The sequence below is a fragment of the Scyliorhinus canicula genome, chromosome 8, assembly GCF_902713615.1.
Source record: "Scyliorhinus canicula chromosome 8, sScyCan1.1, whole genome shotgun sequence".
NCBI lineage: Eukaryota > Metazoa > Chordata > Chondrichthyes > Carcharhiniformes > Scyliorhinidae > Scyliorhinus > Scyliorhinus canicula.
Genome location: NC_052153.1, coordinates 131,500,443 through 131,521,469, shown reverse-complemented (window position 1 = coordinate 131,521,469; position 21,027 = coordinate 131,500,443). Strand labels below are relative to the sequence as shown.

At 46.3% G+C, this 21,027-nt stretch overlaps 1 protein-coding gene across 4 annotated transcripts in view; it reads right to left on the bottom strand.

Moving 5' to 3' along the window:
- Window positions 1-21,027, bottom strand: part of kiaa0825 (KIAA0825 ortholog) — a 593,054-nt gene that overhangs the window by 418,368 nt on the left and 153,659 nt on the right. For 3 of the 4 annotated variants that reach the window (XM_038805261.1, XM_038805263.1, XM_038805264.1), the window contains exons 8-10: window positions 11,507-11,772; window positions 10,154-10,307; window positions 4,803-4,993 (exon numbers count right to left, since the gene is read on the bottom strand). In XM_038805261.1, coding sequence (XP_038661189.1) covers window positions 4,803-4,993; window positions 10,154-10,307; window positions 11,507-11,772 — 611 coding nt within the window. The remainder of the gene's footprint in view (window positions 1-4,802; window positions 4,994-10,153; window positions 10,308-11,506; window positions 11,773-21,027) is intronic. The other variant, XM_038805262.1, reaches the window with a different exon arrangement.

The following is a 21,027-nucleotide window of genomic DNA, read 5'->3' as shown; positions in this document are numbered from 1 at the left end:
CTCCAATTGTGCAAACCTACCTTGGCTAATAAATGGAAGGGTTCCAGATGCCCTCTTAATCACCTTAGCAACCTGTCCTGCTACCTTCAGGGATCTGTGGACATTCACTCCAAGGCCCCTTCCTTCCTCTACACTTCTTAGTATCCTCCCATTTATTGTGTAATTCTTTGCCTTGTTTGACCTCCCCAAATGCATGAACTCACACTTTCCTGGATTGTATTCCATTTGCTGCTTTTCTGCCAACCTGACCAGTAGCTACTTCATATTTTGAAAGACATGAGGGATAAAGTATTTGCTCCTGTATCTATTTGGATCTCATTCAATTCCGGGGTGTGGGCTGGTTGACTGGCCAGAATATTCTTTGGTTTCTCCACTTGTTTTCTCTCATGTATGAATAGTGCCTTATACTCAATTGTGTTCTGAATGAAGCAAAAATGTGGTCGTAGGCTAGTTGGTAGAATGTGGTGGTATATGCAATGTAATTCAGCGTAACACAGGATTTTGCTACTTAGGTGCTGGTAGCTTAGTCGGTTTTGGGATCAGAAATAGAAAAGAAATTCATAAAAGAATTAGAAAAAAGGTGCCATCACATTTTGGGTGAAATCTTGCCTTTAAATGGTAGCTGATCAGTTTTCGCTATTGGAGTTTACGGAACAACGCGGCTCTGTGCATGAGTACCGATGAGCGGGCACGCATGCACACTGTGCTCGCATTTTTATATATGGTCGCGGCCATCATTTTGAAGTCCGCTCGCAGTTGGCATTGTTAAAAGCCGGCTGTTTCGTGCAAATTTGCGCAATCGGGAGCGCCGCGAAGGACGGCTCTGCGACCCCCCCCCCCCCCCCCCCCCGACACCTGCCCACGATTCACCAGCGGGTCGCGACCCCTACTTTGAAAATGCCTAAAATAAAGCACTCTCTCTTCACCTGAATGGGTGCACCTGTCACAATACTCTAGAAGCTTGACACCATCTAGGATAAAGCAGATCAACTTCTCAACCACAAGCCTAAACATTCACCCCCCTCTACCACTGGTATAATATGGCAATATATACTATCCATAGCATGATTTGCTGCAACATGCCAAAGCTTTTTAGGCAGCTTGCAATCTACACACCTCTGTCACTTAGAAAAACAAGGATATTCAGGTGCATGGAAATATATCCTCTGCAAGCTTTTCTCTAAGTCACCCACCATGCTGAATTGGACGTATATTATCATTCTTTCATCTTTACTGGATCAAAATTGTGGAAATCCCTTCTAATAGCATTGTGGGGGCACGGTCTAAGAAACAGCTGCAGTGGTAAAAGAGGTAGGTCCACCATCATCTTTTCAAGAGCAACAATAACCACAAAATCCAAACATATTGGGCGCGATTCTCCGCAAATGCGGAGAGTCGTAAAGGCTGCCGTGAAACCGGCCGTGTTTCACGGCAGCCTCCGCGCCCCCTCCTGGGACCCGATTCACCCCCCCCCCCCCGGTCGGGGCTAGCATCGCGGCCCCGTGAAGAACGGCATCGCGGACTTAGCGAACGTTCGCTAAGCCCGGCCACCAAGACTCACGGCGGCTGACACGCACGATGACGTCAGCCGCGCACGCGTGGATTGGACGGGTCCAACCCGCGCATGCGCGGATGATGTCATCACGCATATGCGTCAAACCCGCGCATGCGCAGTCCGTCATGCCCCTCAGCCGCCCCACGGACTGATCCTGCGGGGCGGCGGAGGGACAAAGAGTGCGCGAGTATCGGACCCGCTGCCCGCGATCGGTGCCCACCGATCGCGGGGCCATGCCACCCTTGGCACGGCCGTTCCAATCGGTGCCATGGTTGTGCAGAACGGCACTTTGTGGCCGTTTTCACGAATGGTGAGAGCAGGTGGGTTTAAATTCGTGAAAACGGCCGGAAAGGCCTGGGAATTCGGCCCATCGGATAGGGGAGAATCGCTGTTCGCCGTAAAAAAACGGCGAGCAGCGATTCGTGTCGTGGGGCGGCCGTGGGGGGGGGGGGGAATAGCGGGAGGTCGGTAAAAATGTTGGGAAGGCCCTCCCGCTATTCTCCGACCCGACGTGGGGGGGCGGAGAATCACGCCCATTGTTTTTAAATGAGGATGTGATTTGTGTTGAATTCAGTAAGGGTTGTAATTGCAACAGCATTACAATAATATGGGGCGGAATTCTCCAACCCCCGCCGTATCGGAGAATCAGCGAAGCGCCGCCCCCAACGCAATTCTCCGCAGTGCGGAGAATCGGTGCCATCAGCGCCGGCATGGTCGGCGCAGCGCCGGTCGGGTATGCGCCGACTCTCTGGCCACGGGCCAACATGGGTCGGCCCGCCGATTCTTCGGCCCGCATGAGTCGAGCACCCGTGATCAAAAAGCTGAGTCCCGCCAGCAGGACCTCGGCCTTGAGGAGTCCGGGGGCGGCCTGTGGGGAGAGGAGGGGATTCCACCCCGGGGAGGGGGCCTTCGTAGTAGCCTGGTCCGCGATCGGGGCCCACCGATCAGCGAGTAGGCCTCTGTGCCCCACGGCCTTCTTTCCTCCTCGCTGCCTCCTGTAGCCCTGCGCCATTTGGCGTCGGGGCTGCCGCGGGGAAGAAGGCCATTGCGTATGCGCTAGTTGGCGCCGGTCCAACTGCGCATGCACAGAACCGCGGCGCTGAGGTGAGGCTGGGATCGGCAGCTGGGGTGGCAAAGGCCGCACCAGCAGCGTCCTAGTCCCCTGTGGGCCGCAGAATTGGGTCCTGGAACGGGCGCCGATGCCGGAGTAAAACATTCCTGCCGTTGGGAGAATCCTGGCCATGACCTTCAACTATCTGAAATTAGATTTGGATAAGGTGAATATCAGTGGTCAAAAAGAGAGAGCTTTCTGGAATGTGAAATGCTTCATTAATCAGAACTTTACATCTCCAACAAGGAAAGATGGGGGGCAGTATTCTCCCACCCCACGCCGGGTGGGAGAATCGCCGGGGCGCCGCGCGAATCCCGCCACACCGCCCCAACCCCCGCACGCGATTCTACCTCCCCCCCCCGAAACCAGCGCCACGGGAATCGCGCCGGGCTGCGAGGAGAATCGCCGCAATCGGCGAGCAGCGATTCTCCGGCCCGGATGCCGAGCGGCCGGCAAGAAAAATGACAGTCCCGCCGGCGCCGTCCACATCTGGTCGCTGCCGGCGGGTACTCGTCGCAAAGGCTTGGGGGGCTCCCTCACCGGAGGGGTGTGGAGGGGAGGGGGTTCGGGGCCCACCAATCGGCGGGGTGGCCTCTCCCCCCTGGGCCTACCTTCCGTCGCGGCCGGCCCCTGAACACGGACCGCATGTTGGGTCGGAGCCGGCGTGCGTAAGAAGCTCCCCGCGCATGCACAGGATGGCGCGGCCCAACTGCGCATGCGCAGGATTGAGCTGGCCCAACTGCGCATGCACGGGTTGGTGCGGCGCCCATTTGGCGCGGTGCCGTAAGGAGGCTGGAGCGGTGTGAACTGCTCCAGCGCCGTGCTGGCCCCCACGGGGCCAGAATAGGTTATGCCCGGGCCCTGTTCGTGCATTGTGAAACGCGACGGCGTTCACGACGACACGAACACTTGGCCTCAATATCAGAGAATCGCCCCTAGGGTGCTAGATCTGATTCCTGGTAGCAATTAAGTGATCTGAAGATAGAAGACGTGGGAAATAATGATTATAACTTAATTGTGCTCACAATAAAAGCAGGTAAAGCCAAAGAAAAACTCAAAGGACATTAGCTAATTTCAGTGGGATGAATGAGCACACAACCAAGATTATTTGATTTATGATATCAATCTCATTGGACAGCCCATGACAAACCTCTACTCAAATTTGGACATCCTACACTTGCTGCACTGACACTTTCTCATTGCTGATTCTCCATGTGAGAAATCCAGTTCCTTATGTTCTTACAGCACATAGCCTGGCATTGACCAGAAGTTGACTGAAGTGATGGGTTCTGAAGATTGTCTGAAAGGAGATGAGAGAATGAGCAAAGTGGAGAGGCGGAGGAGTTAAGAACGTAAGAATATGAGAAATAGGAGCAGGGATAGAGCTCCTTGAGCCTGGACTGAGATTTATAGTTGGTAAAAGATCAGAGGGATTTCTGAAGAGGAAGCAATGACATTTTTTTTAAACTAAGCTTGTTCATAATATGAAACAGGGGAATGGGTTGTGGCTGGAAACAATAGGAAAAAGCAGATCAAATGTAAGGGTTCCTGGATGAAATGGGAGTTGAGTCGTAATAGCTTAATTTGCTGATGAGACTGAGTGAGTGGGATAAAAAATGGGAGAATTGTGATAGATCACAGGATACAACACAGCTAAGGGACCAAAGGTGGATAGCTCAATGATAACATCAGTATCAACAGTGAAGGAGGCGTAAAATGGTGAAAAGTCTCAAAGTAATAATTAAATTGTACCAAATAGGGTTTAATTCCCATCTGTTGTATCACATACAATTTGATTCACTACAATATTGATATCCTAGTTTTGTGGAGGGCACTTACTTATAACTCAGATGCCTGTACCTAATATAAGGAGAGACCACACGGCGCTGACAAATTCAGTGGAATGCTAAATAGACATTGGCTGAATAAAGCAATTTAGAAATATAAGAGATTGAGTATAGGCTAGTATTTTTTAGGTTTTGGATAGGCTAGATGAACTGGAATAGTATTTTCCAACCCTGCACATTCTCATGTTTTGTACCAAAATTGATCATGTATTCAAAATCTATTTCATAGACATTTATTTTTCATAATATTTAATTTGACTTGCCTTTCATAATATTTAATTTGACTTACCTTATCTGTGAAGTTCTGTTATACGTAGGACAAGACTGCGAGTATCTGCAGGCCAGAATGGCTAAGGATTCACTCAACACCTCAGATAGAAGCTCCTGGGCTAATCTAGAGGGCAGCACACTCCAGAGATCATAACGAAGCGCACAGCAGTAGTAATACCACATTTGAATGGAAAAAGAGCATCTCTCACCCTGTGAAATGAATCAGTGAACAATAGAGAGTAAGTTATTAGTTTACAATGTATTCTATTCTTAATGAATCTCTCCATGATTTGATGTAAAAATGAAATAACTGAAACCATGGGTAGTTTCTGGACCAGAAGACTGAGAGAAAGAAACAATATACAGAACACAAGGCCTCTGAAATTTCTCCCATCCCAACCAAGGGTTTGATCCACAAATCCAATCCCACAATGAGGCCTCTAATTCCACTCTCCCAGCCTTGAATCCCCCTACCAGGAGGCTTCCAACTTCTCTCATGGAATCAGTCATTTGATTGACCAAACCCTCCTCCTCTTCTGATCAAGCCCCCGCGTCTTCATTTAAATCCTTTACCTCTGCAGTGTGTGGTGGATTCCAGAATTATGGTTTCCCATGAATTTATGACTGACCCGCCCCCTGTGCATCAAGTTGGTAAAAATTCTGCCCAAAATAATTAGCACCTAGCTCCTTTAATACTACATAAATTTCCAGCACCATAACTGGAAAGATGTAAGTGGGGGGGGGTGATAAATTTGATATCACCCGAAACGACCACTGGGATGCAGGATTAATCCTTGCCCGCTGCTTCCGATGCAGGCAGCATACCAAATTCGTACTGCACGCTAATTAACATGATGGCAGCACCTCAAGCAGGTGCTGGCAGTCATTCTCAACAGATTCCAAATTGGAAAGACACGAGAACAGCACAACATGGGAAAGAGCTGAATCTAAGCTTTTCAAACTCTGCACTAGAGACAATGGTTCAGGAGGAGTAGGGAAGGGATGTGTTCTATCCACAGAAGGCAAGAAAGCCATCCAGACAAACCGTCAGAAGACAGTGAGACCAGATAGCCATCAAGTCACTGTCAGGAGTCAAACCTCTTAGTCCAAAGGTTAGGTGAGGTTACGGGGTTACAGGGATAGGGTGAGGAAGTGGACCTCAGTAGGGTGCTCTTTCTGAGGATCGGTGCAGACTCAATGAACCGAATGGCCTCCTTCTGCCCTGTAAGGATTCTACGATTCTATGTTACAGCTTGCGCACGCTGACAGCTATTCGACCATGAGTTACAGCATCGAAATATATTACATCACAATCAGTGACACACTTCCTTCTCCTGCAAGACCAACCTGAGGATCAGGTGCTAACTGACGGGTGCATAGGCACATGTGCATTTTCTTATCCCCATTGAGGAAACTGTGCTGGCCATTAGTAGAGTAGCTATTGTTGAGACTGTGATCAGAAAAAGGTTGAAACAATAGTAGATGATGGTGCCCTCCTACCTAATAATCCTTTTCACATACCACTTCCCCCTCATTTCTATTGACTTATAAGCCAAGGATGGTATAAGAATGCATGTGAACAAGCTCAAAAACCTTCAGAAACAAGCACTAAAATTGTTCCTAGATAATGCAGAACAAAGCTACGCTGACACAACCAAACAACTGAATACGTGTTCCTTTACTGAAAGGCAGAAAAAGCTGGTTGAAACTGTCTAAAAAAACTCTTGAATCCCATCTCCCATTGCCACTATATCGTCACAACCACACAAAAGTAAATGTGCGACAGAATTAAAGAAGAAAGGCACTATTCCATAATTAAGATGTAGAAAAAATAGACAATAAGACCACCCAATTCCCTAATTGACTCCCTCAAGGCAAAGATAAGAGGAGTATGTGAACATCAGGATGTGCTGCACCCGAATGACATTTCCAGAAAGCATACCTCTCTGGCCTGGGAAGCCATAACAGTTCAGGTCCGCGTGCTGGAAACCGCCCACAAAATGCCATCCGGTACAGGGAAAGGATGAATAATTTAATCTGCTCTGTCAAGGTAAGTCCAAATTCAATTCACTCCAATCTCACATTCTCATCATGGCATTGTGGGTTACTATCAAAGGGGTACACACTTCAGGGATCGCACACATCATTAGCAAGGGACACACATCAGTACTGATTACCTCACAGGTACTTATGCATCATCACCATCTCATCTATCATGCTGCACAAACTCCATCCTGAATCCTTTTTGGGAGGGGTCACCACAAATTCATCAATTCCATGGAGGGAAGGTGCTGTGGGGCCCAGAGAGAAGGTGCTGCAGCGCCCAGGCGTAGGGGTGAAGAGACTTACAACTGCTGGGGGTGCATGTGAGAATGGGAGAGTGAATGTGTGAAAGAAAGAGAGAGAGAGAGTGAAAGGATTGTGTGTGTGTGTAGGTGAGGGAAAGGGAGGGAATGAGCATGTGTGAGAGGTGGAGAGGGAATGTGTGAGAGAGAGAGAGAGGGAGAGAGTGAAGTATATGTGTGGAAGAGGGAAGCAGAGACTGAATGTGTTGTATGATGATTGGAAGATGTTAGGAAAATTAGATTATAACTGTAGCGGGCAATTTAAGGGTTAAAAGCCTTGGGGGGGGGGGTTTAGAATGTGTTTGTTTAAAAATAATTATGTTCTATAGAGCCTGGGTGGTTTTAGCAGCCAGCAGATGAAAATGGTGAATGAATGTGCTTTTCCGTTTGGACTAATGCACAGTGGTTCACCTGGAGAAGTCCCTGAGGGTTAATGTGCTTTGCAGACTGCACAGATAATTTGTTTTTTAGCTTGGGGAGATGAGATCATTGCTGGGTGGAGCCAAGGAAGGTAGCGAGGCATTTTGAGAAGCTATGGAGCGAGGCAGTTTTGGAGAAAGCTGTGGAGAGAGTTTTGGAGAAAGGCTTTTGGAAGTGAAGTCTGATCTGGCAACTCTTGTTCTTTTAGACCACAAGTAAAGGCCGTTTTCTTTTCCCAGCAAGATAATTTTAAAAGAGTAATAATATTTTAAAAGCAGAGCAGTCTTATCTGAAGACAAGGAGGAGACTGAAATAACCCAGTTGAAGGAGCGATTTGAAGATATTCAGCCAGACTCTGAAAGGGTTCTAACATGAGCCAGAATCCATTCTGTAAAGCAAGTATTACATTATGACCTGCTGATTTTTAAGCTGGATTGAGGGCTGTATGGTTATTTTCTCGTTGTTAAGTGGGACATTGAGTAGTCGTGTGAAGGGGTATTTGTAAGTTGTTCCTTTTTGGGTTTAAAGTTTAATATTGTATTCATAATACATTTTTGCTTTAGATATTACGAAAGCCCTATTTTCCATGCAATCACTCCTGAAGTGAATCATTCTTTTAGCACAGTTTTAAAGTAAATTAAAATATTGGGGTTTTGGTCCAGTATCCTAGCCACTGCTGGGGTCTGGCCTGGGAACTTAATAGTTGTGCAAGAGTGGGAGAGAATAGATGTGCATTGGCGAGAACAAGGGGCTGAGTCCTGGGGGGAGAGAGAGAAAGAAAGAGAGAGAGAGAGACAGAGAGAGACACAGACAAAGATTGAATATATGTGTGTGTGTCTGTCTGTCTTCTGGTCAGCAGGATTCTCAATCACCTTCACACCCCACACAAACACATACTCTCACACACTCACAGTGGGTGAGGATGAGTGAGTAAACACCCTGAGACTGGGAGTGAGCAGAACACACACACTCTGACCCTCTTACACATGATTGGTCATTATTAATGACTCTTCCTTTTTAATTATTAATTTATTTCTCTACGGGGCGATTCTCAGGGCCCGTGACTCTCTCGTGAAAGAGCCTTAGCAGGAATTGCGCCATCGGGAATTCTGACGCAATGTTCTTGAGCCCTCCCCATGATACGATCAGGTTCACGTCCCCGATTTCAATAAATTATAATGCATTTAAACATAATTAAACCATTTTACGCCGTGTGTTCTGGTAACTTCAGATGCTCCCTCAGCATCATGCCAGTGGGAATCACAACTAGTTTAAAAAAATAGAAACAAGTTGCGATGATCACACTGGGGGCACAGTGGTAAGTATAGCCTCCAGGTGGTGAGGGACATTGCTGGGCAGTACCCTGGCGCTGCTCTCCTCTATGGCACATGGTAGTTCCAACCTGCCATTTTGACAGTGCTAAGGGTAAGGCCCGGCCTCCAGTTAACCCCGTTAGGGGATTCCCAAATATATATGTGTGTGTGTGTGTGTGGGGGGGGGGGGGGGGGGGGGGGGGAGAAGGGCAGTGGTGTTGGGGGGGGGGGGTTGTGCCTGCATGGCGATGGAGTGCAGGGAATTCACTGATAATGGAGGGGGGAGGTGGCCCGATGCAAGCGAAGAGTGGAGGGCAGGGGAAGGAGGCCCGGCCCCACCAGAATGAAAAACATGCCCCCCCCCCCACGCCGCTGGAGTGAATTTTCAGTCAGAAGCAAACAATTTGCCAATTTTTGGAAAAATTCCACTCTTAGTTTTTGTTCATCAAATTTATGTATCTTTCTGAAATATGCTCATCGGCCCCTTGATGAAAAAATAAGGAAATGTGGCCCCTAAGCAAAACAGTTAGACAAAACTGAGCCAGATAGAACTATTTTTGTTGCAAGTATATATTGTAACCAAAAATGTATCTACATGTCAAGACTAGAGATGATGTTCTAAAAAGGCATTAAAAATTAGAACTCAAGTATGAAATTTATACAATATACAAGAGCACAGTCCTGCAGACACGTGGTGAAAATTGCAACATTTGTACACAGTTTAGGTTTGCAGCTAGAATGTTTTTATTCATGTGACTGAATTAAAGGGATCTTTTCAAAGTGAAATCAAGACATAACTCCTTCAATTTTACTACTGGTCACATCCATATAAATTTAATTTCCCCTCAATTCACTTCAATCATATCGTAGTGCACGTGTAATGACTTGACCGTGCAAAATTGGATGTAATGTGCACATTTCCTCTTAAATATTCGAAAATCCATCAAATAATTTTAATGTAAATTGAGCCAAAAGTGAAAAATTAAGACTTATTTGTATTTATATGTTTGAATTAGAGAAGTGCAAAACTAAGTTTTCATTTGACAGTGATAGTTCAAACAGAAAAGGTAACAAATCTGCGAAAGCTTTCTACAGCCTTTATTACTGATAGCTTTATTAAACATACATTCATTTACCATGTACCATTTTGCAGTGCAGTGCCATAAATTACACCCCTGTCCATAAGTTGCATTGATTATTACTTTCTTATTCAGGAGGCACAGTCAAAATAAAATCAGAACACAGTTGTCAAATAGATAAGAAACAAAGAGCTACTGAATTTATTTTCACACCTCATAAAAAGACTTGGAGTCATCCCAGTGGTGGCTCTGTGCATCCTGGAAAATACTTGTAGCACAAACTCTTATGCAGTAATTGGTAACTTGAAACTGAATCCCTCTGATGAATTCCTGATACTGCTGAATTCGTAGCAAGAACAATGACCTACTTAGAAAGAATGATCAAAGACAAATAGATTTCAGGTCTTAGTATAAGAAGGCAACAATCTCAGTGCTACAAATGGTTCTCATCATTATTTATCAATCATCCATTTCCTCTCTGTGCTGAACCTAGGGCTAATATTAATATTCAAATCATTTTTATAAACTGTTCTTTGTTTTAAACATTTAGAAATATAGTCATGTTTCTGGACAAATTTAAATTCTCTTCTCATTAGAATAGTAATATAATAATAATTATACAATTTGCGATATTTCACTTCAATATTTTGTGTCAATTATTGCACACGGAAATCCCAAATTTATTTCCATCTTTTTAGTCACAGAAGTAAATAACAAACCTATAAATAAGAAGCATTGTTGTGTTTTTCTTATTATAAAGTGACAACATTAGTAATAGAGGTCTTTTGGTGCAGTGGGCGGTTGCTGTCCCTGCCTCTGAGCCAGAAGCTGTGGATTTGAGTTCCACCCAAGGACTTGACAACTAAGGAACGTGCAGTCATAATGCAGCCAAACAGGTTGAGTGTCAACCTGCAAATCCTTCCAACATATGTCAATGGCAGGCAGTAAGAGTGGGAGAGATTCCTGATCGGCTATATGATGGAAAGAAAGTCAAAGCCTCTACCAGCACTATCCACAGCTTTGGACTACAACATGCATGTAAAAGTGCATGTTGCCACAACAACTCAAGACTCCCTGGTGAACTGTAACACACCACCAGCAGACATCGTCAGATGTCTCTTGGTAACTATGAAACAGAAGTTTTTTTTATATTTACAGCACAGAGCAGGCCATTCGATCCATTGTGTCCGCACGGCTCCCAAAAGAGCTACCCAGCTCGTCCCATTCTCCAGCCCTATCTCCGTAGCCCTTAAATTAATCACATGCAGCTCTCTTTTGAAAGCTCCTATGGAATCCGCCTCCATCACTCTCCCAGGCAGCAAATTCCAAACGCAACAATTCCGAGTAAAGAATTCTCACTCCTAGCTCTCTTGCTGACCATCTTGAAATTGTGGCCCCCAAGTCACTGACATACCAACTAATGGAAACAGAATATCCTTCTTTACCCTGTCAAAATTGTTCAGAATTTTGAATACCTCAATAAGGTTACCTCTTAATATTAAAATTAAATTTATTTAATTGTTTATTTGCATTTGCAATTTAAATATTTGAGTGCAGAAGACTTACTTTATGTTTGACTCTTTCAGCAAATTCTCATATATGGTTAAGCAATTATGGGTGAATATTGCTGTGGAGAGGATAACATACAGGTTTTGTGCTGGAACCTTGGAAGGAACCTCTTTACTTCTCTCTTCAAGTCGAGTCAGGATATCTACAGCCACTTTAGAACAGCCATCCAAAAAGTTTTCTCTAATTCCCTGAAGATAGCTCTCACTGGCCACCAGAGCCAATGGAAGTAACATGTCAAGTTCTTCCATGATGTCAGAACAAAACTAGAGAAGAATAAAAGCAGCATCATGTTATTTGAGGCCTGACATAACAGACTTTTTGCACTCCATAAACACATTCTTGCATTAAGAAAATATACAACTATACAAGAGCTGTGATAAAATAGCTTGACCCATTCTAGTATAAATTGTTTTAATAGAAATGCGTATTTGAAAAAGATGATTTATGAAGGCTCAATGTAAGCTAGTTCCACAAGCTCGTATTATGCTGCTGCAAATGCACTTTTATAATATGAATACTTCTGAAATTGCTCAATGGTGAATTTCAAGAACACATCATTAGCAAGTAAATGTTGATAATGATTAATCATTCAGAGCTCCCTTTTATGAAAATGATTAAAATATTATCTAAAGTGCACTTCTGGGCTGTACGGTAGCACAGTGGTTAGCATTGCTGCTCACGGCGCTGAGGACCTGGGTTCAATCCTGACCGCGGGTCACTGTCCGTGTGGAGTTTGCACATTCTTCCCTTGTCTGCGTGGGTCTCGCCCCCACAACGCAAAAGATGTGCAGGATAGATGGATTGGCCACGCTAAATTGCCCCTTAATTGTAAAAAAAGAATTGGCTACTCTAAATTTATAAAAATAAAATTTGAGTGCACTTCTTTACAGAGGAAATGCTTTATTTTTATGTTATAAAGCTTCATTTGTTACATTTAATTACATGTCACAATATTTCTGAGTGAATTACTACTGCTCTTTTGGCTTGCATATGGGCATTAATGTATTTGAATACTGCTCAACAAACTAAAATTTGTACCATAAACCAGACTACACCAATACTTTAAATCTTAGGAACTGCACTATTGACACAGATGCTGAGCCTCGGGGGTGAGCGTTGGTGAGGTGCTCTTTGAGAAGAGTACTTGTGGAGCAGCAACGGGAAATCTGTGTGCCTCTGTCAGGATTTTAGTAGCAGTGCACATCCTTGAATATTTGGACAAAGGCTGTATTGGATCTGGTGCAGTGTTCAAGCAATTGGGAGGGTAGCTGGAGATGGGGATATGAAGGAGAGGTTGCACAGGGGTCATGAAGAAAATAATATAATACTGCAAGCACACTGATCAAGTGAAGCTTAAATGGATGAAGCTATCACAGGCTTAACTGACAGCATGCACTGGTTGCTGGCACCAACAGCACATCAGACTTCCCCTTCCTCCTCCGAGGATGCCAGGCACTTTCCTCTTGTGCCAGCTCAAATAAACTCTACAACACTATGTTGTAAAGGACACAGAAAACCACAGCAATCCTGGAAAACCTTGCTAGGGTTAACTGAAGGACACCCCCAGATCTGTCAAGGCAAGGAAACCTTATCTTGTGCAGGCAAATGCTTGCTCAACTGCTGCTCTAGTTGTGACATGGCCCCTGTTGTACCTCCCCTGTGTCTCTGTGATAGGGTTTCCCACAAGGATCAGAAGCAAAGTCTTGAGTGTGTATCCCTTGTCTTGCAGGAGCCCAACGCGGAGGTGTTTGGTAGTAGGCTTTTGCAGTGCATGAGGCTACCAAATGATGAAAGAGTCATGGCAGCCCTCTGGGCAGCTGCAGCAGCAAGAAAGTCCCACTATCCAACGACACTTTGCCATTGTTTTTTTAACCTCAAGGAGATTCTTCCTGCGAGGCCAGGTTCAGAGGGATTTCCTGCTGATGGGATTCAGCAGGAAAGGCTCCTCGCAGATCAGGGTGTCATTTTGTCCAGCAACCCCGATCTCTTCTCCCTCGCCTCTCTCTCTCGCCCCCCCCCCCCCCCCCCCCCCCCCCCCCCCCCCCCACTTCAGGACCACCCACTTCTCTCCTCCACCGTTCCCCACAATCAGGCCCCACCTTCCATCATCCCCCACAACATTAGGCAGGCCCACGGGAACCATCCTTCAACTTGGTAAGCCCCCCCCCCCCAACCAGGGTCTGACCCCAAAGGTGTCAGGGGGTGTGCCAGGGCACCATCCTGTCCTGCCCTGTTCCCGAGTGACCAACATCTCCAATGGCCTGGGAAACCATCACCCCGCCCCCGCCCCCCCCAACCCCAGTGCTGTAAATGCGGACCAGGTGTAGCCGGTGAATCTCAGGCGTAGGTGTATCCGGCGTCCGGGTATTTACAAGAGCCATTAGGTTCATTTAAACATTTAGATCTAGATCTCGCCCAGTGAGAGTAAGATCCAAATCACGCCGGGCGAAGCGAGTCAAATGACTGGTTATTGACTCTGATTTGGGGCTCGGGCGCAATTCACCCGTTGCGCCTGGATCCGCGCCGGGCACAACATTGTCATTGAAACACGCTGTTACTTTTTCATCAGCAATTTATTTTGTTCAGCTGTACATCCAATTCCATTTTGTAAGCCATTATTGAATCTAGATCCACCATACTCTCAAGACAGTGCATTCCTGATCCTAACCACTCAGCATGTAAAAAAAAGCTTTTCCTCATGTCACCTCTGGGTCTTTTGCCTATTACCTTAAATTGGTGTCATATGGTCCCCAATCTTTCCACCAACGGGACCAATTTTTCCCTGTCTGAACACCAATATGGGCGGCACGGTAGCACAGTGGTCAATACTGTTGCTTCACAGCACATGGGTCCCAGGTTCGATTCCCGGCTTGGGTCACTGCCTGTGCAGAGTCTGCACATACTCCCCGTGTCTGCGTGGGTTTCCTCCGGGTGCTCCAGTTTCCTCCCACAAGTCCCAAAAGATGTGCTGTTAGGTAATTTGGACATTCTGAATTCTCCCTCATGTGCCCAAAAAGGCACCGGACTGTGGCAACTGGGGGATTTTCACATTAACTTCATTGCAGTGTTAATGTAAGCCTACTTTTATTATTGTGACAATAAAAAAAATTGTTACTTTTTTTAAATTTAGAGTATCCAATTAATTTTTTCCAATTAAGGGGCAATCTTAGCGTGGCCAATCCACCTAGCCTGCACATCTTTTGGGTTGTGGGAGCGAAACCCACGCAAACACAGGGGAAATATGCAAACTCCACACGGACAGTAGCCCAGAGCTGGGATCGAACCTGGGACCTCGGCGCCGTGAGGCAGAATAAAAATTATTATTATATCAAAGCTCCCCTCAACGTTCTCTTCATTAATAAGAACAATCCCAGCTTCTCCAATGTATCCATGTAACTTAAACATAAAACTCAACTGCAATCTCCTAAGTATTTTCTGCACATCCTTCCTGAACAGTGATGCCTAGAATTGGACACAATGCTCCAGTTAATAATCTTTATAATTTTATTATTGTCACATTAACACTGCAATGAAGTTACTGTGAAAATCCCCTCGTCGCTACACTCTGGCGCCTGTTTGGGTACACAGAGGGAGAATTCAGAATGTCCAATTTATCTAACAAGCACGTCTTTCAGGACTTGTGGAAGGAAACCGGAGCACCCGGAAAAAGCCCACACAGGCACGGGTAGAACATGCAGACTCCATACAGTGACCCAAGCGGGAATCAAACCCGGGTCCCTGGCGCTGTGAAGCAACAGTGATAACTACTATGCTACCGTGCTGCCCGGGGCCAAACCAGTGTTTTATAAGCCTTACTTTTGTACTTTATGGGCTGAACTATGAGAGGCGGAGGGAGCCCATTGAGGGAAGAATGGCTGCGGCAATGACCAATTGGCTGTGAACAGGTTGGAATTCTTCCCCTCGAAGTCCTGCTTCAGAGAGCTGCCAGTCACTCAGGAGGTTGCCAGTTCTCAAGACTAGCAGTGCCACTGTGGTCATTGCCAGTACTATACTCGATGAGATCATAGTGGATTTTTCAACAACCCACACAGATGCTTGTTGCACAGCAAGCCAGCTGGTCCCTCTGAAACTCTGGGTTGGATTCTCCGCCGTCGGGATGCTTAGTTTTTCCAGCAGCCCTGGGGTTTCCCGAAGGCGTGGGGATGCCCCACAATGGGAAACCCTATTGACCAGCCGGCGAAACGGAGCATCCCACCGGCGCGCTGAACCAGAGATCTGGCACGGCGGGACAGAGAATCCAGTCCACTGTCTTTCCTATAAGGGTTTCCAATCTCCATATTTGAAGTACACGTTTTGGAATTCTCACCAGAAGTCCCTCCAACTCAGACAGCTTCAACAAGGATTCATCTGCAGGGTTTAATCTCATCTTCCGAGACTCCTTTCCTTTGGGTCTCTGCATACACTCAAGCTTCACCTTCCAAGCACACTTTCAGATCTTGAACCGTGCCAAGCAGAACACCACTGCTCCAAAGGATGCCTTTGCCCTTCTGGTGCACAGTCCGAGTCACTAACCTTCGGCTGCCCTCTTAGATCTTCTGGGCTTTTCTTGAGCCTACTTTGTTTCAAGTCTGCTCCTCACAACTTTTTCTCTCAGTTACGGGGATAAGGTGGATGTGTGTGCTTAGGTGGAGTGCTCTTTCTGAGAGCCGGTGCAGACATGATAGGCCGAATGGCCTCCTTCTGCACTGTAAGTCTATGATTCTATGATTCTCTAACTTAGAGCTTTTATCTCAATTTCTGTCATTTATCTTGCTTCAGTGTCATCTATCTTTGATCCCTGTCTTTTTCTCTGCCTGAGACTTGCCTTCTGGGATTTCTTTTTGTCCCATTCCCTGGTTTGGGACCACAACTTAGTTTAAGGGCTCCTAACTGACCCCTTCCCTATTGTGATGATATGCAGAAAGTAAGTTTGTACATAATGTTATGCATGACCTCTGACCACTAGGTGGCAGTGTAAACCCACCACGTGACCCTTGGCTGGGGAGTTGGGAGTAGATCGTGCTGGAGTTGGGAGTAGCCCTACAATATTTAATTAGTGTTAGTAGTTTATTATTTTATTTATCCCAGTTATCTTATCACGCAGTTGTTTCATAATAAGTTTTTTAAACTAGATGTTCTGTAGTTCATCATTCAGTTCAGCCAGTCTACAGAACATTACACCGATGACCTGTTCTCCAGGACACCTTCTCTCGAAGGGCACCCTGTTTAAGGTCACCTAATCTCTAGCTTTGCCACGTTTCAGTTCTTTTTTCATTTTATTCCACAGAAGTGTGCCGGGAAATTCCTGGCCTGAAGATGTGAAAACAAACAATGTTTACATGTGCACCCATTCCCTTTCATGCACAGCGGTTCCGAGGCCAACCAGGAACTGTGGTTCCTGGACTCGGAACTCCCAATCTTCGACAGCCATTTAAGGTAAGTATTGGAGTTTGTTACACACAACCCTTCTGAATTTTCGATATTCCTTTTGGTTCTCATTGTATTATCAGCCTGACATTTATCATACATTTCTGCTGTTCTTAGTCTACATCTCCAATATAGACTAGCTGTACATTAAAGGAGTGAAAGTCTTTCTGATTAACAAAAACTCTTGGCTGCTGATTGAAGGGAACCTTGATTGCCACAGGAATGCAGTCAATAGCCCACGGACATTTGGATACCCTGTAAGTGAAGCCTGACAGCCCTCTGGGTTTGCCTGGCCTCAGCCAGATCAAAGTGAGTATAGTTGGAGATCTTGGCAAACCAGACATGTGACCTGGATCACACATATTTGGAAACAGATTGTGAAATCCTGTATGCGTAATCTGCAGCTCCCTGGAAGGTGTCAAATGTAAAGAAATTGAGCGCGGAGGTCACATTGACAGCCACAAGCACACAAGCAATGTGCGGCCACCTGTTCCTCTTGAGTAGATACTTGCAAATAACTGCCGCAAGTGTCTGGGTCTTCTGAAGCATTGTTGTTACTACAAACTGAGGAAGCTGATCCTTTGCCTATAAACCCTGACCTTGGGGTACCAGTCTTTGATGGTGCTGCTCTGTCCATCCCTCTGTCCCATGCAGCTGCATGTGACTCTATGGCTTTTACTGGAGTTGTTGGCCTGCCACAGTGGCTGCTGAGATGCTGGAAGCTGCAACTCATCAGAAAACAAGAAATTACAATGTTGCAGGGAAATGTCACAGGTTGAGATTGAGCTCTGTTGAATCCAAGGCATTTAATAGTTAAATTCCCAAAGAGATCAGTGAATTCAGACTTAGGGCCGACCCCTAAGTGTTAGACTTTCTTTGTGGATAATCACACGCTTGTCAATTCCTGTCTTTATACTGTTATCAGATCAGTTTCACAAAATAATGGCTTCCGGCTGTGTATTCGCATTCTCCAATCTGGCAAGCTGTATAAACAGCATGGAATCTGTGTGCTGGCTGGAAAAGTCAGAATGCAAGTTTAAGGAAGCTTTTAATTACATTTTTAAATTGCATTAATTGGATCCCACCAGGTGCAAGCAGATTTCCCATTGGCCATGGAACTCAACCCCGAATTCCCGAAGAGAGCAAGTTACCTTCTTCAAGGAACTAAGCTCCCTGCAGGTATACAAATCAATGAGTATAATTTTCCACATGTACACTCATGAATCCCAGCTCTACCTCACCATCACCTCTCTTGATCACTCCACTGTCTATTGCTTGTCTGGCATCCAGACTGAGCAGAAATTATCTCCAACAAAAAATAAGAAAGATCACAGCCATTATGAAATGAAAAATGAAATGAAAATCGCTTATTGTCACAAGTAGGTTTCAAATTAAGTTACTGTGAAAAGCCCCTAGTCACCACATTCCGGCGCCTGTTCGGGAAGGCTGGTACGGGAATTACATTATCTTCAGTTCCAATCAAACTCTAGTTTTGGATTTCATCTCTCTCCCAGGCAACTGGCTGAGGCTCAGACTGTTTGCAATCTTGGCATCATACTTGATGCCCAAGATGATCTACCAAACACAGACCCACGCCATCACTAACTTTGCCTATTTCCATTTTTGGAACAGCACCGGACTAACCTGTTACCTTACCTATGCATTTGTTACCTCTGGCCTTTATCATTCTGTGCCCTCCTGGCCGGCCCCCATATTTTAAACTCCATAAATCTGAAGTCATCAAAAACTCTGTTGTCTGTGCCCGAACTCTTTATCAAGTCCTATTCCCACATCACCCTTTCACTAGGGTTCCCAGTTAAGCAATGCCTTGATATTAAAGATTCTCATTCTTCATTTCAAATAATTTCATGGTTTCACCCCTCCCTGTCTCTGTAATGTCCACCAGGCCTACAACTTTAGTGGTCACGCAGGAGTCCAGTGGGAAGAGTTCAACAAAAGGTTTATTGTCAAAGTTAACTATGTACAAGCACAATTCAAGTCCCAGCTGGGATTGCACACAACTGCTCCTACCCAGGCAAATATCCTGCTGATGGGTCTCCACCCCTCAGCAAGAGAGCTTCTACGCCACGAGGCTCACAGGGAGATTAATCAGTTCATCCCAGTGGAGGTTATAACATCCCTCCTCCCGGAAGGCCCTTCTGCAGAATGTAGAGCAGGAGTGCAATAGCTCTTCTTTGCCCGCGGTTGCACTTCAAGCGGCTGCGAGGCTGGGTCTGTGGCTTGTTGCCATTTTCTATTTTTTTCTATAAATTTAGAGACCCAATTCATTTTTCCAATTTTTTAGGAGCAATTTAGCGTGGTCAATCTACCTAACCTGCACATCTTTGGGTTGTGGGGGCGAAACCACGCAAACACGGGGAGAATGTGCAAACTCCACACAGTGATCCAGAGCCGGGATCGAACCTGGGACCTCAGCGCCGTGAGGCAGCAGTGCTAACCACTGCGCGACTGTGCTGCCCGGAACGCCTTTTTCTGGACAACCGCCTGGAGGTACTACCACTGGCAGCTGATCCTCAACCACATCGCCGTCGGAAATCTCCAATGCCCGGGTCTCCATGTCTGAATCTGAGTCGATGAACTCCCACATCTCGGTATCGAGAACCTCAGAAGGCGACCCACCAAGCACCCATGGGTTGGAGCAACACAACTAGAAGCTGATTCTTCCAGATAGGGCGCAGTGCAATATCGGTCCCCTGCCTCCGAGGTGGTCCAGGTGCTTCCGCATTATACGCTCGCGTCTGTTTTTGGTAAGAGACTGGTCCCGTCTGTCGTACCACTGTCCCAGGAACCTATTTGATGCCATCGCCGAAGTTCCAGACGTGAACCATGTCTCCTGCTTGGAACTGTGGTCCGCAATCATGGGCCTGGGCCATACCTCCGCTGTTCCTGGCTCTGTCGCACCGTCCCACCAATATCGGGGAACACAAGGCGCGTCCTGAGTCGTTTAATTCCACCGGTGCTACACCGGTCACAGCGTGCGGTGTGGTGCAATAACAAAATAAAAACCAAGCCAGTTGTGTTTCAACGGATCCATCGTCTGCTTCATCAGACCCCTATTGAAGGTTTGCACCGCCTGCTCAGCCAGCCCATTCGAGGAAGGGTGATACGGGGCTGTGCGCTATGTCAAGCCTCGTTGGTTTCATGAATTGTCCGAACTCTTCGCTGGTGAAGGGGTCACCATTTCCATGGCCAGCAGCCATCGATATGCCATGACTACTAAAGTAGAGCCGGAGCTTCTCGACTATCGCCCTCGATGTGGATGACATTCGGTGGACTGCCACCCACTTGAAATGGCCATCCACTATGAGCAGAAACATTGAACCCCTAGAAAGGCCCAGCAAAATCAGCAGAAACACATTCATGGCCTGCCCAGCCATACCCATGGATGTAATGGCGATGCAGGTGGGTGTTTTTGTTGCTCTTGGCAGGTGGCACACTTTTGGGCCAGTCTTTCTATTTCATCTTTGATATCCCCGGATGACCACTGTGCAGGTCATGTAATATGAGATATCTGCCTTGGTGTGGGACCACAACTCGAACACCCCAAAAAAGAATTTCATCCTCTATGCTGAACTCCAACAGCTTGATTGTAAAGGCCGCAGTTCTCTTGGCAGCTCCTTGTGTTGGCCCTCATACAAGATAATGCAGCAGACCTTCGCCTATAAGGGGTCTGTTTGTGTCCAATCAAATATCTGTGCAGCGATAACCGGCAAAATATCCATAATATTCAGCATGGAGACCACTTTGTCGGCTCTAGGCGGAGACGGAGACTGCGTCGACAGCAGGGGCCTGCTCAACGCATCTGCAATTTGTGTGCATGGGCAATGCTCGAACGGGTAGTCATCCACTGCGAGAAATAGGGCCCATCTCTGAATCCTGGCAGGTGCTATCGGTGGGATTGCCAAAGAGTCCCAGCAATGGCTTGTGGTCTGTCACAATAGTGAACAGATGCCTGTTTACGTTATGGTGAAACTTCATTACCGCGAACACGATGACCGAACCCTCTTTCGATCGGAGCGTAATGACTTAGACGTGAATGCGACTGGTCGTTCCCTTCCATCATCCATGGA